Here is a 14,053-nt window from a genome sequence, read left to right on the forward strand (position 1 = left end):
TTTTCAGCCCTGCAGGGGTTGGCACCAGCCCACAAACCTGCAATCAACCCGTCCACAGTGATCTTTTTAGCTAAGCCATTTCATGTTTTCTTAAAAACATTTCTGATTCAACAAATTAATTAGCATTTAGAAAAGCTACATATTTTTTGTTTCCATCACAGAGGTGTCTATCCTGAGTAACCCATACATGGCTGGAAACAGCTCTGTAATGAGGTTAATGAACTCAATACGCTTCACATGGTCATCATTACAGTAGCGCACGTTCTACAGCTCGTAACTCCTTCAGCACTGTCAATACCTCAAAACAATGAATTGCATATTCAAAGTGCATGTAATAAAAGTAACTTTAACTTATGTGAGTCGTTGCTATTGTGCAATTGTATTGCTACCAGATCACAAATTACAGATATATCAGCTAAATTCCAAAGCATGGTTATAGTCCAGAAGGACAAATAACTTACCTCAGGAGAACACTCGTACTGTAGAGTGAGAGTGAGACCCAATACATGAAGCATAACAGCACATTTTCTACCGAGCGCTCCTTAGGTTTGCTAGCACAGCTAGAATCCAGACCGTGTGAATACTTAAGCAGATTGATTTAATCTCCTTTCTGAAGGCTGTGAGACTGCTAACGCTCTCACCGATTTGTAGAGGCATATGACCTAACCACCTGCCCAAATTATACAGTGTAATCCTATTTATGTTATAATCCTACTTCTGTTTAAAACAAATGTATAAATGCACTTTTAAAAGATATAAGCAACTCTAAACCATGCTCTAAACACGCGTCATGCTACTTTTAGTAGGCTAATACAGATTTTTACTGTGTAATATTTAAAAAAACGTTTCATAACGGAACAGGTATAGGAATACTTCTTTAAATAAATAAAGATGCAGCAAGTTGTTAAGAAAAACATAAACAGACCACCATGTCAATTGGAAGTTGTCAAATATATTTTAATAAGTTACAAAAGGGTTTGTTTTCATGTACCTGTTCTTTTACACTGAACTTTTGAACATGCTGTCAACCTTATACATTACCATGCAAAACAGATACCATTTAAATAAATGATGCACTTCCTATTACTTACAAAAAACTTGTAAGATCTGGGTTATTGATAAAACTAATGCAGTTGTAAAAAGAGTAACAGCTTTGGCTATTAGAAAAAGTCATGTTATATCAAAAATAAGAAAGACAATGCCACCATACAATCCATTGGCATTTCCAAAAGCTTTTCAGGTCAGTGTAAGTTGACACCTTACAAGTTCAACGGTATAAAAACAAGTGGATGTATGCCCTTGCAACTGGTGCTTCATAACATTAGCAAATGACAATGCAGATACCCAGTACAGCATGTAACAAAAGCTCATTATATACATACATTTTTAGCAAAATGATTAATTTTAACCTAAATGTAACAGTTTAACACATTCTGACTCACAGTAGGTCGAAACACAACGAGTATTGATAAGTGCATCAAACTTTTTTTTCAGTGTTCTGGCTACATGCACTATTGTAACGATTCAAACATATTTTTTTGGTATAACATACATAGTGATCCTGTAAGAATGTGGTACAAAATATTCAAATAAACATGGAATTGCACAGTTTAAAAAAAAATAATTATAAATATTCTGACCAGGTGCCAGAGTGTACTGAACAAGTGATTGGTAAATGAAATATTGGTGAATCAAATATACAGCATTTTAAGTGCATCTCGTTTGTCTTTTAAGGACCAACAGCACTTTGAATTCAAACCGTGCTCACAATCATGTGGAAATTGTCATTTGAGCACTTTTGTTTAGATCTCTGCCAGCCCCTGACTCTAAGATGATCACACGAAATGAGCCTCTCGATGTTCTACCTCTTGGAGGCGTCTTGGCCTTAGTCTCTGGTATACTGGTTTGGCCTGGTTTGAGCCCAGTTCCTCAGGGCTAGAGCTGGGAGACATGGCTGCCTGCTCTGCCTCATCGTCTTCCTCAAGAGGCTCATCCACAGAAACCTCTATCTCAATGCCCAACTCCTCCTCCTCCTCCTCCTCTTCATCATCCTCCTCCTCCTCCTCATCTTCTTCCTCTGCGCTGTTGGCTAGTGTACAGTTCTTCAGCTCTTTAGATTTGCTCCCTGATGGGGGCTTGTAGAAAGTCCCTGGGGGAGGCTGCAGAGTTCTTGGAGCCCTGAAAGTTGTTGCGACAGGGTTAAACTTGATTACATTGTCCTCCCTTCTTAAAATCCTATTGGCTCGCACTGCAACAGTGAAAGGTCTATCAGAGAAAACAGTGCTGATAGTGCTCCCAAGGGATAAAGATGAGTTGGGCACAGAAGCTGATAAGTTGCTGGCATCCAGTGCTGTACCCTCTGTGGGCAAACTGGCCACAATTCTGACAGTTTTGGAGGCGACATCATGTTTGTACTGCTTGTCCCATGTCCTGCGTAACGTCTGGGTGTCAATAAATGTACTCCGGTAGTGTGTGCCAACCCGCAATTTTGTGTTCTCGGTTTCGTCAACCTCTTCGATGGACTGGTCAAAACGTCCTCCTTTCCTGTCCTCGTGGTCAGTGCTGTTCCGGGTGTTTTTCTCATCTACTTGGCCTCGGTTGAGTATCCGTTCAGCTGGCAGGCTCACTGGCCGTGAGGAGAGTTTGTTGCGAGGCTGTCGGAGCTGGACCCTGGCCACGGCGACGTGCTGAGAACGACAGAGGCCTCTCTCGCCGAGTTTCGGGGTCTCTGGGGAACTCGGAGACAAACCCTCACTGAAGCCCTCAAAATCCACTTCATCAACTTTAAACAGAGAGAATGACAAGAAGTTAAACATTGATCAACTAATATGTAGTGGACTGAAGAAAAGGCAGCCACAGCCCAGAGAAAGATTTTAACTCTGCAGTAATATGGGCAGAACAGTAATGCTTTCTATTGGTTTGTAACAACACTTACCAGGTTCAAAGTTGCTTCCATTGATGCTTGGCGTGTTCTCCTCAACCTCAGCCAGTAGGTGAGAAGAAGGAATGATGGAAGAATGCCTCTTATACACCTTCAAGCTCTGCTATAATAGCGAAATAGACAAGAATGAGTTTAGAAAACAAAAGAGTTAGCTGAATAGAATAGAATAGTTTAATGTCATTATACATGTGAGATAAATGCTTCTCCCTTTCAAGGGTGCCATCAAAACAAAAACATCACAACATAAGACAACAAAATACACGTAGCATACATACTTAGGAATAAGGGATAAAGGAATAAAGAGTAAAGTGCAGTAATTATTTCCAGGAGTATAAAATAAAATCTGTAATGTAATAAATAATAATAATAGTGTGTATTTATAATAATAATAATAGTAATGATATGTATGTATATGTATGTACAGAGTCACATTGATTCACATGATTTCAGGTGTTAAGAGCAATGATGGCTCTTGGGAAAAAACTGTCTTTGAGTCTGTTTGTTTTGGATGGGATACACCTGTAGCGCCTGCCGGAGGGCAGCAGGTTGAACAGGTGAAAGCCGGGGTGTGAGCTGTCCTTGATAATGTTTTTGGCTCTACTGAGGCAGCGGGAGGTGTGTGATATTGATACAATCTTAATACATGCTGTACGACTGTTTCCTAATTACCTCCTTAATGTCTCCCAGCGACTTTGAGTGCCTGCTCAGCTGCTGCTCCTTCTCCTGGTGCGTGAGGCGGTTTGGGCCATCAATTTCTATAGGCGAGGTCCGACTCAGTGGACTGAGGGGGGTGTCAAAGATCATCTGGTAGTGTCTGATCAGGAGCTCCACAATGAGCGCCTGATACGGATAATCCACCAGAGAGGAAAGGGAAACTTCGGCATCGGCTTGCCTTGGTTTGATGAGTGTTGGGCCAAAGATGATGCCCAGGTTACTTGCTGTCATCTTATTCTCATCCGACTGCTCTGTGACCCTGGAGAGAGGAAAGAGTATTGCTTAGAGTCACATCTCTACTTGTAAAATCACCAATTTAATAATGCAGAAATGTATATTATTGGTTATTTGAACGCCATACCGGTGCAGATGTTCTATGAGGAACTGCAGTGTCTTGTAATGAGCTGGTGGCAGATGCCTCAGCAGGTCTTTGATCTTGAAGAGGATCCGGTTCAGGTCCACGCTGACCTGGGGCTGGGTCACCGGGGTTGGACTCAGCCGAAAAGCCTCCAGTTCCTCCACAATAATACCCTGGCTCTCCTTGGCCAAACCGATAAAGTCATTATAATAGCGGAACAGGATGAGAGGCTCTGGGAGCTGCATAGGGAAGGGAAAAAAGAACCATAAAAACAAATGAAAGCAGGAAGTTAATAATAAACATAGGCAACTGAAAAATGGAGGTCAATAGGGACAGAATTAGAAATGAGATAAGCACCAAAGGGAAGTGGGAGTTGTACCAAAAAATAAACTAAGATAAATAAATAGCACAGCAGTGGTTTTGTTATGCAGAGCACACTTTTAGCAACATAATGAACAATACCCATTTACTAGTAAGTCAAGAACAAGTGTTTTAAAAGCAGCCAACCTGTCTCAGGTAGAGTTTGAGTACGTTGCTAATGTCGTGGGGATAAAGTTCCGAGAGCTCCACCAGGTCCTTGCCATTCTCAAATGCCTGGCAAAGCTTCTCTACCCGGGACTTGGCACCATTCACTCTGTAGATACCCTTCGCAGCACAAAACCAAAATACATTTAACACATGAAAATTAGATGCATGATCAACAGGGTAATCACTGCCGCAGAATATCAACAGGATACACCAGTAATCTAAACATCATGCAGTAAATACATGCAAAGTGTAGGTCAACAAATGTAATGGGGGTCATAGAATTTACAAAATGACTTGCAATGAGGTTAAATGATATTTACGACAGATTTTCTCTTAAATCTGAATATTTTGAGTGGAAATATAAAAGCATTAAAGCCTAAAAGGTTTTAAATGTGAGCAATAGCATGAACTCTTCTCTCTCATATTTGACTGAAAGTACCTTAATGTTGAGTGCTCTGTTCTCGATTTCGGATGTACACTTCCGTAAGATAAAGGGGACTCCATCTTGACTGTTCATGGCTGCCTGTGTGAAGTCGATGCCAAAGAGGTGGAGCTTCCCCTGGAGCTTCTTATGGCCACACTGGATGGCCAGGGTTTCCAGGCATTTCTTATGGCAGGCTAGCGAACACTGAAACAATGTTGAGAAGTATGTCAGTTTTTTTTACACACAAACAAATGTAAAGACAGGGATCAACATAGGATAGTTTTGGCTACTTCTTTAAAAAAACTAGGAAGGAATGCTTCATGTTTTGTAACCCTTGGAACCAATGCCATGGAAAGATGCAGAGGTAAATCCTACATTCTTGTCAATGTGTTTACTGCCATCATTACATAACTTTAAAAAAAAAAAACTTAAAACGTTGTGTTATTGTTTTTGTACGACTGTTGGATCTAATAAATATGGAAAGAAACTGGATCTAAAATAAACAGTGCGCAGGCGACTGTGTGAAGACGAACAAAAGGTCTTCAGTTTCCACAGTCCGTTCCCCACTGAGACCAGTTGATGGATTTGGTCTGTGAGGAGAGGGAAGCTGAGGTCTTTCTTTTTTTGTTAGATTTTTTGCTCACCATGAGTGACAAAGATGCCGTTGTGAAACGTTGGCAATGTTAATATAGAACTTGTAATACTCTGAATGTTGTGGAATCACTACAATTAGTGAAGGTCCAAATAGAGGCTCTTCGTTGGCATTTTGTTCCATTAGTTCTTAAACTAAATGTGAAGAAAAGAAACCAGGGTTACCTCCTCACACTCGGCTCCTTGAAACACCACCAGGCTGTCACACTCGCGACACTTGGATGGCGCTCTAAGCTTCCTCAGCTTGTGACTTTGGGCAGCTTTGGACATCTGGGTGTTTCTGAAGGGACCTGGGGAGCTGGCTGTTTCGATTATCATCTCACTTAAACCTGCAGAGTGGAGGGACAGAAAGAAGGAATTAATGGAAAATACAACAAAAACAAAATGTACGCTAATACTGTTGGAAAAAGGTAAACATATGTAGTATAATTTTGAAGATTTTCTCAAGAATTAGATTAGATCATTTCCCAAAATGTAATCTAATCAAATAATTAACAAAGAGACAAAAATATAGAGAATCAGTGGATGATTGTATCTAATGTTCAAGTAGTTGACTCACCATTATCAGAGGGTGAAGGAGGCTCCCTCTCATCCAGGTCATCAGCAGACGACATAGTGCCGGTGGAGGGGGTTCTGGGTAATCTCCTCTTGAAGTCTCCTGAGCAGTAAGGCATCACACACCAGTAAGTCCACATCTTCTAATCAAGTCAATTCTATTACATTCTCCTTGTTGTGTCTCCTGTGAGGTGTGTTACAGTGGTGGGACTGAGCAGAACTGAACCGGACAACTTCCTGAATTCAAAGCGCCACATAAAAAGGTGTGGCCAACTTCATGTCATTGATAATCAGATACCAGTAGGGGATTGTGGGTGATTAGCGCCTCCATCGACTCTTGAGTTGTTTTTAAAAAGGTCCCATCGTTAAAATAATTTTGTCGATTTTTTGATGGTCCAAATAAATAGGCTCATCAGGGATTAACTGTGACACCATTTACACTCTGGGGGTTGTATGTATGGTTGGTGAGTAGGGGTACTTTAGATTAACATGATTCATTTTCACAATCTTGATTGTATTGCTATTATGGTATTGACAACATACCATCCACCCCTAGCCAAGGATAGCACTGATCTTCCTGGTAAACTGTCCATCAGTGGCACACATTAATAGGAGAAAGGATAAACAGGGTTTGTTTGAATGTCGGAGGAGATCTGCCACATCCTTATGTTTAGGAAGAACATTTTGGAAAATTACACTACAACACATATGTATTGTTAGAGTAACAGAAGAAAAATAAACCTGCACCAACACTAATGTGTTTGTTTGTCTTGTAAACCCATAGAGTTGCATAATGTTCAACAAGAGGCACCAGTGTCAGAGGTTGCTAGGCCACTTGATTCTACGATAACACAACAATAAAGTTGGTTGAACATCAAGTCCATACAAAATAAAGGTCTGCAAGCCCCGCAGGCAGTTAAGATAGTCAGCGCTGAGGAATGCCTCTCCTTATACCTTCTGCAAGGTGTCTTTGTCATTGACAGAAGACTGGTACACCTGAACAAGGTGTTGCGAAACATCTTGGCTTTCTTGGCTGGGTAGCAATCATAACAGCCTGACAGTAAATGTCTTGTAATTTCATGATAACACGAAACCAAATTAGTTAATTCATTAAATGACTGGGTGTGGGTAATGAACTCTTGAACTGGGGATGGTTTCCTGACGGGCCGTACCTGGGCTTGCAGTGGGGGAGTCCATGGACCGGGACTCGCTGCTCCCTCCAGCACTCTCTGAGTCACTGCACATCCCTCCACCCTGACTGGCTGAGGCCCAAGGACGAAATGAGGCCTGAATCCGCAGAGCTGGATAAAAACATATTACAATTTGAAGTTGCTCATGAACTGTTCGCCGGGGACTCGCAGCGGAGTTACTGCGGAGTGCATGAAGCAGACGCTTTCACGCGATAGCGGAGCGAACAGGTACAGGAGGGGTAGTTAATCGATCGCAGATGGCGTCGTGCTCGCGGACGGATAACAAAAGATTAAACCTAAATGGGTCGCGCTATATATTTTGGCGGACGTTAATATACCTGGGCGGCCCGCCCAAGTAAAGTCTATGTGTGGGAAACCCTGCAATACATTTACATACAAATACAACAAGACTGTAGAGTGTAAAAGCCAATTGACACTCATCAACCTTTATTTGATTTTTGTTTTCAAAAACAAAGGGGGATATCACAAAGCTAGCTGTCTTTTATATTTGCTCCCCAACATTTTGTAGTGCTGAGTAGTGATAATGTAGGAGTTATTATCTTGGTCTGCTGCACAATGAAATCTTTCGCCCAAATCACAACATAAACTAAAAAAGTATTAAAAACCTGTAGGCTTAATGTTAACCTGCGTACCTTGGATATCAGTGCTGCTGTTGGAGCGCTTTTCTGTAATCTTGGCATGTTGGGAAGAGATGGGACTTTCTACTTCATCTGCGCCAATGATGTCAGAGGTCACAGATACCTGAGACAGGTTACTGTGGGACGAATGGCTGCCACTCAGCGAGCGCTTGGTGAAAAGCATCCTAGGGAGAAAAATTACAGAATAAAAATAATGAAGTTGTAACTGAAGGTTTTCCAGAGTAACATCATTGATCAGAATACATTATTAAGCAGTTTCATATCATCCTAAACCCGTTGTTCTTCATGTTCAATTGGATTATTACTCATAATAAAAGTCCACTCTATCTACACAGCCCAAAACTTATCTTTAAATACTACATTTGGATAAGGGTACACTCAATAAAATAACATAAATTAGCAAGAATAAGGAGAACCCTCAATAAGATTGGATTTCTTCCTGTTTTCCGTTAAACAGTGAGATGTATGTCTAACAATAACATTTGTTTTTAAATGATATCTATATCTGTACTTCAACATGATAAGAATATCTCCCAATTCCATCAGGACTTAACAGATACTTGAATAACCATGAGATCAGCCCAACCAACATCACCATCAAAGAGAGCAAATCATTTTAGTTTAACGATGATTAACTGAAAGACTAGTAAATGGCCTAATTGCAACTCGTGCCAACCATTGTTAACAAAAGTATCCTTACGATCTCACAATATAAAGTATGGGGCTCAGCAGGCTATATTTAACCTTTTGAAAGCCAATGCTGAGGATGTATCTGAGCATGTGTGTGTCCCTGAGTTTAATTTCCTGTCTCCCAAGCTGAATTATTTTGATCAGAGGAATCAGGGTTGAGGTTGGGGGGGGGGGTCTGAAGAAGAACAAAGCACTCTCTTATTTCCATCTGTCTGCGTGGGTGCGTGTGAGTGCAAATCTGTGTCAACAAAACCAGCTTTTTCTGACCAAAGCATTCCCAAGAACTTACTAAAGATGACTCAAATTTGAAATCACAGCAGTGTTTTTCATGTTAGTCGGAAACACTATAGATTTCTATTAAATCCTTCCCAGAGGTGAAGTGTAAGTGGTTGTAAGCCCACAGACCCAGCTCCTCTCTCCCGTGACCACAGTCATTTCCGCAGGAAGCCACCGCCAACCCAATTGTTTTAAGCTTTCCAAAACAAGCTTTCTCACTCAATCACTCCGTCGCTCACCACTGAGGTCCAACAGTAGCAAAGACTATTACAGTTACTCAATGTCCCTGCATCAACAACTATTTGTTTACCATAAATACAAAAACATGTTCCAACAGACCCATGAAGCAAGCTTTAGACTAGAAAAACTAATGCTGTAAAAATTATCGCGTTAACAGCGGTAATTCATTTTTTGAATTAATTGCGTTAAAATATTTAACGCATGTGCAGAATGGCCCGCCCCATACATCCCACCAGTGGCAGCGCCAGGGTATGGCTGGGGTAGGCTACACCCATACCAAGAAATGGCTTAGCCCCACCATGAAAAATGATGTTAAAGTAAGCTAAATAAAGTGCGCCAACTCGCGTCGAGTAAATTGCACAGACAGCAGTTAGTAGTAAGATTGATTTCAGTAGCCACTTGTCTGGAAATACCGAAGACCAGAAACGGTTTTGAAAACTTTTGTCACGTAGTGATCGTCTTCTCAATAGAACATCTTTGATAATGTCTTCTGGCCAATCAGAATCACGCGGCAACAATCTGAAATGCTTACCGTCACTTGTGTCACAAAGCGCATTTGCGTACCGACGTACTTGTGAAGCTTTTCCAGAAGGCGGTTAGATCACCGTGTTGATATAAATCAACACGTAATGAAATAAGACCCCACGGTTTGATGATAGGTGTGTGGGCCGACTTTCATTTTGACACACAGAACAATGTTATAATAAACATACATACATAGGCTACTGTATGTTAAATGGATATATCCGCCTTCTTTCATTTATCTTTCCATTCCCACAACAATATACATAAAGAAATGGCATTTTTGGACATAGTTCGAATGGTGATTAATCATGATTAATTCATCTTTAAGCTGTGATTAATCTGATTAAAAATGTTAATCGTTTGACAGCCCTAAAAAAAACAGTACATGTGGAGGGACTGAAATCTTTTCAAATTGATGAGAAATATAAATGTAATGGCAAAGAAATAGATGTCTCACCCTGTGTTTTGTGTGCCAGCTGAATCAAACGAGTGGGACTCCAGGCGAGGCCCATCAGTGGGTAGACTCCTGACAAAGTCGATATAGCGTTGGCCAGGCTCGTAAAGTTTGGCGTTCTCACACAGACTCTGGTGGTTAACAGGCAGCGATACCACCTGGGCTTGCTGAAGCTGGAACCAATTGACCGTCATCTGAAACAAGGAACAAGCGACATGAAGCTGGGAATCCTGATCAGTTTAAGACACAATACTTTATTTCTGTTATTTAAGTGGGTCCACATTTTAAATTAACGAGTAGAATGGAACTTACAGCCTTGAGGGTGAGGTCGCACTGGGAGACCACCTCTCGTATCTGAGTGATGATCTCACTCTTGTTGTTCGCCAGGTCGACTCTCTTGTCCCCGACATCAATCTGACACGCTTTGCAGTGCTCCCTTGCTTCCTCCGCCTGAAGAAAAAAAGGGAGAAAATAAATGTCTATCTGATTGATCACAATAACATGATTTAAACCTGGATTAACTTTAGTTACAACTGCTTCCAGCCACTTGGTCTGATGTTGACGAACCAAGATTGAAGCGCAAGAGATGATCTGCCATCCCTTATGTTTATTTATTTGCTGAACATAATGATTGCCATTTGTGTTCACTGGATTCCTGTGTTGTTTTTTGGCATTTATAAAAAGCAAGTTACAGTTTCATTGACAGTGTGCACGTTGAATAGGGCAACTAGGGAGCCTGCTTTGTGGCCATGGTATACATTTTTGATTCTGGCCCAGAATACTATTTATGCCTCTCCGCTTTCTCTGTCTTTCAAAGTCCAATAAATGTCCACAAAGTATAGGAACCCAGGAGTGTTTAGTACTTGAAAAAAGAAACACCTAATATGAGGGCCAACAGATATATATGATGCACTACTAAAAAAAGCGCTACAGGCCCAACAGCAGAGGGGACGTACCTTCTGCAGGGCCTCCTCCTCCAGCCTGCGCCTCTTCTCCAGCGGTTTGGCTGTTGCTGCTCCTCCTCCTCCTAAGATGTGCTCCTCCTCCAGGCGGCTGGTGGACACCTTGGCCTTCTCGTACTCTTCATGCCGCTGGGCCTGCAGCAGCCGAGCCTTCCTCAGAGCACTGTCTGCCTCATTCTGTAGACACGCACACATTTAGTTCATAGTACACAGACAAACATACATAATACCATGAATACCACACATACAGTATGTACAAGACAAACACTGATTACAGTGTACGAGTGGCTGACCTTGTAATTTTTATTTTATTTTTATTTTTCACAATGCATCTGAACACTGCTATCAGTCCAACAATGCTAACACAAATTATTCAATCCTCTTACAAATTAAAAACTAATATGAAATAATTACTTTATAACCATTGTAGTAGAATATTCCAAGATATGGAAGCTTAACTATTGGAACTTAACATAAACAAATTAATTATGAATTGATTTAAAAATTACGTATAATTTTCTTTTGGGGTGTTTCGTGTTATTAGCTTCGTTAAACATTCTTTTTCTGTCAAAATGTCAAAAATAATGATTATTCTGGTGCCAAAAAAAGCATTTGTTTTACTTTGCATGCTTAGACATTTCAAGAGCACCCTTGAACCGAGGCCCCAGGTCAGTAAAACATCTTTAGATTCTGTGTGCATGGCCCTCTACAGAATGCAGCCTTTCTGGCAATAGACTCACCATTTTCTTTTGCTCTCTTTGCCACTGCTCCTTGACCTCTTTTCGTAGTTTGTCCAGCTCGTTCTTTCTGGCTTGGAGAGGCTGGAAAGAAATGAATAATCCCCACACCACACACAGTCAGTGAGTCCTCTTGTCTCCATTATTCAAGGAAAGTCTCAGTAAAGAAGTGCATCTTTTGCTGAGTTGCATTACCTGTATGAATTTGTTGCTTTGGAGTACTGCTGCGGTGTGAAGTACCAGCTGGCTGTATTCAATATCATTTTTGAAAGCGGTCGTGTAGATCTCACGGAAGGGCATGAATTCCTTAAATGAGAAGGAGAACGTGTTATTGTCAATCCCTTACAGCCAAAATGTGGCAGCACATTTTTTGTGAGCTGCAACATCTACTCACCTGTTGACTCGCAAGCGTCTTGGCAGATTCGGCCATTTTGGCACAACTCTTTGCACACTCAATATCTGAAAATAGACAAAACCTCGGTTAAATATACTACATACAGTGCTCTCAGTGTATCAGCTGTTCAATCTTAAATAAAAACAACAGTAACTAAAAACAATTTAAGCATTTTCTGATGAAATCACACAATGTCCTTGAGTCATGGGAGAAATCTATCAGATTAATCAGTAGATAAAGTATTAACCAAAGTAAATGTGTTAAACAAATGTACTGTACAGCTTGACTGAGTGCTTTGTGTCACTGTGTTGACTGGAACCATTCATTAACCAGATCGCCAAACAAAAGCTTTCACACCGCACACTCAACCTTGAGCCTGTATAAGACTTCATTGTTTTAAGTCCAGATCAGGTGTTGAGAACAAAATGTTCAGGAAACAGGCGCTCTAATTAATCCTAAGCACAGCATTTTAGACTTATTTAGGAAATGTTTAGCCACCCTCTATCCCAGGTCAGCTATGTTTACATAAATTAACCATGAAAAGAATCAAATAAATCCTATTTCAACCTGAACAAAGCTTCAAAAAAAATTCTAAAACTAGAACTGGTCAACGAAGCCAAAAGAAAATACATAAGGGAACTAAATGTAAACTAAATTAAATTGTACTTTACATCAATTCGAAAGTTGTTGTTCAATAAGTGTACATAAGGACTACATGGAAACAGTAAAAACATTTGATTGTCTTATTTACAAATCATTTTTGACTGATTTTGATTTAAGCCTTTCAAAATATCTGGAGGACATCATTAAAACAATCTAACAATCATTGTTTCAATTAGTCATAAGAATAAACAACCTTAGTTGCTTTTTAAGACAAACAATGTGCATGACCAGTATAACAAAACGTCTCATTAGGATTCCTCGACATGACTAACCAGAAGTATGTAATGAAGTACTCAAGTTAAGTACATGGTCTATGACACTTAAGACCTGACAGCTGACTTTTGTCAGTGTGATAGGTGCTAATAATGTGCTTCCTCCCCTACATGTCAGAAATGCTGCTGTACCACAACTCACCCATACTGAGGCGCTTCTCCACCCACGCCAGCAGCTCTTTGGTGTACTTGGACCAGGCCTTGGCGTAGAGCAGCGCTGACTCCACCCCGCTGTCCTGTCGTTGCAGTGTCCTGTCCACTTCTTCTGCCCGGACTGGCGGAGACAGCCCTGTAAAAAATGTTAATTAAATATGACTGCCAGCGATCAAACAACCCCCAAGCATCAGGCTAATCACCCCTGTTGGACGTGCTACAAACGTAAGCTAACATCTGTGCCTGTGAGTCAGGAGAAAAGCCCACGCTGACCCTTGGGTGTTAGCTAATACCATTTGAGGATAGGTAATACTGACAGTAATTGCTGGATGTATTAATAAGTTGTTGAGGTGGGATGACTGGTAATCAAAGCTTTAAAGCAAGTTATGCTCTTACCTAAGATAACCCTACAATGGCAGTAGCACAGCAACACAGTAGATCAGCTGAGATTGATTTGTAAATTAGTTTTTTCCCCACAATCCTGGCAGGATAACGTTCCCCTCACACTTTCACCGAGCAGCACCAGAGTACAGTAGCTGTGTGTTAGAGAGAACCGTCTTACCTGGCGGATCATCTTTCTCAGGACCGGATCCTCCAGATTCCACGGAGAGGTTCTCAAAAGACTGAAAAACAGACATTTGAAAAATAATCCACAATGGGAAGGAGG

At 40.9% G+C, this 14,053-nt stretch overlaps 1 protein-coding gene across 3 annotated transcripts in view; it reads right to left on the bottom strand.

The window, feature by feature from the left end:
- Nucleotides 1-932: 932 nt before the first annotated feature.
- Nucleotides 933-14,053, bottom strand: part of arhgap29a (Rho GTPase activating protein 29a) — a 32,362-nt gene continuing 19,241 nt past the window's right edge. For 2 of the 3 annotated variants that reach the window (XM_034212027.1, XM_034212029.1), the window contains 18 exons: nt 13,949-14,009; nt 13,376-13,522; nt 12,299-12,363; nt 12,100-12,210; nt 11,908-11,988; nt 11,162-11,344; nt 10,518-10,655; nt 10,209-10,399; nt 8,015-8,184; nt 7,344-7,472; nt 6,176-6,274; nt 5,782-5,945; nt 4,981-5,169; nt 4,521-4,658; nt 4,017-4,252; nt 3,611-3,914; nt 2,936-3,044; nt 933-2,782 (listed from right to left, as the gene is read on the bottom strand). In XM_034212027.1, coding sequence (XP_034067918.1) covers nt 1,836-2,782; nt 2,936-3,044; nt 3,611-3,914; nt 4,017-4,252; nt 4,521-4,658; nt 4,981-5,169; nt 5,782-5,945; nt 6,176-6,274; nt 7,344-7,472; nt 8,015-8,184; nt 10,209-10,399; nt 10,518-10,655; nt 11,162-11,344; nt 11,908-11,988; nt 12,100-12,210; nt 12,299-12,363; nt 13,376-13,522; nt 13,949-14,009 — 3,462 coding nt within the window. In that variant the 3' untranslated portion in view covers nt 933-1,835. The remainder of the gene's footprint in view (nt 2,783-2,935; nt 3,045-3,610; nt 3,915-4,016; nt 4,253-4,520; nt 4,659-4,980; nt 5,170-5,781; nt 5,946-6,175; nt 6,275-7,343; nt 7,473-8,014; nt 8,185-10,208; nt 10,400-10,517; nt 10,656-11,161; nt 11,345-11,907; nt 11,989-12,099; nt 12,211-12,298; nt 12,364-13,375; nt 13,523-13,948; nt 14,010-14,053) is intronic. The other variant, XM_034212028.1, reaches the window with a different exon arrangement.

This window comes from Gymnodraco acuticeps, unplaced genomic scaffold (assembly GCF_902827175.1).
Source record: "Gymnodraco acuticeps unplaced genomic scaffold, fGymAcu1.1, whole genome shotgun sequence".
NCBI classification, from domain to species: domain Eukaryota; kingdom Metazoa; phylum Chordata; class Actinopteri; order Perciformes; family Bathydraconidae; genus Gymnodraco; species Gymnodraco acuticeps.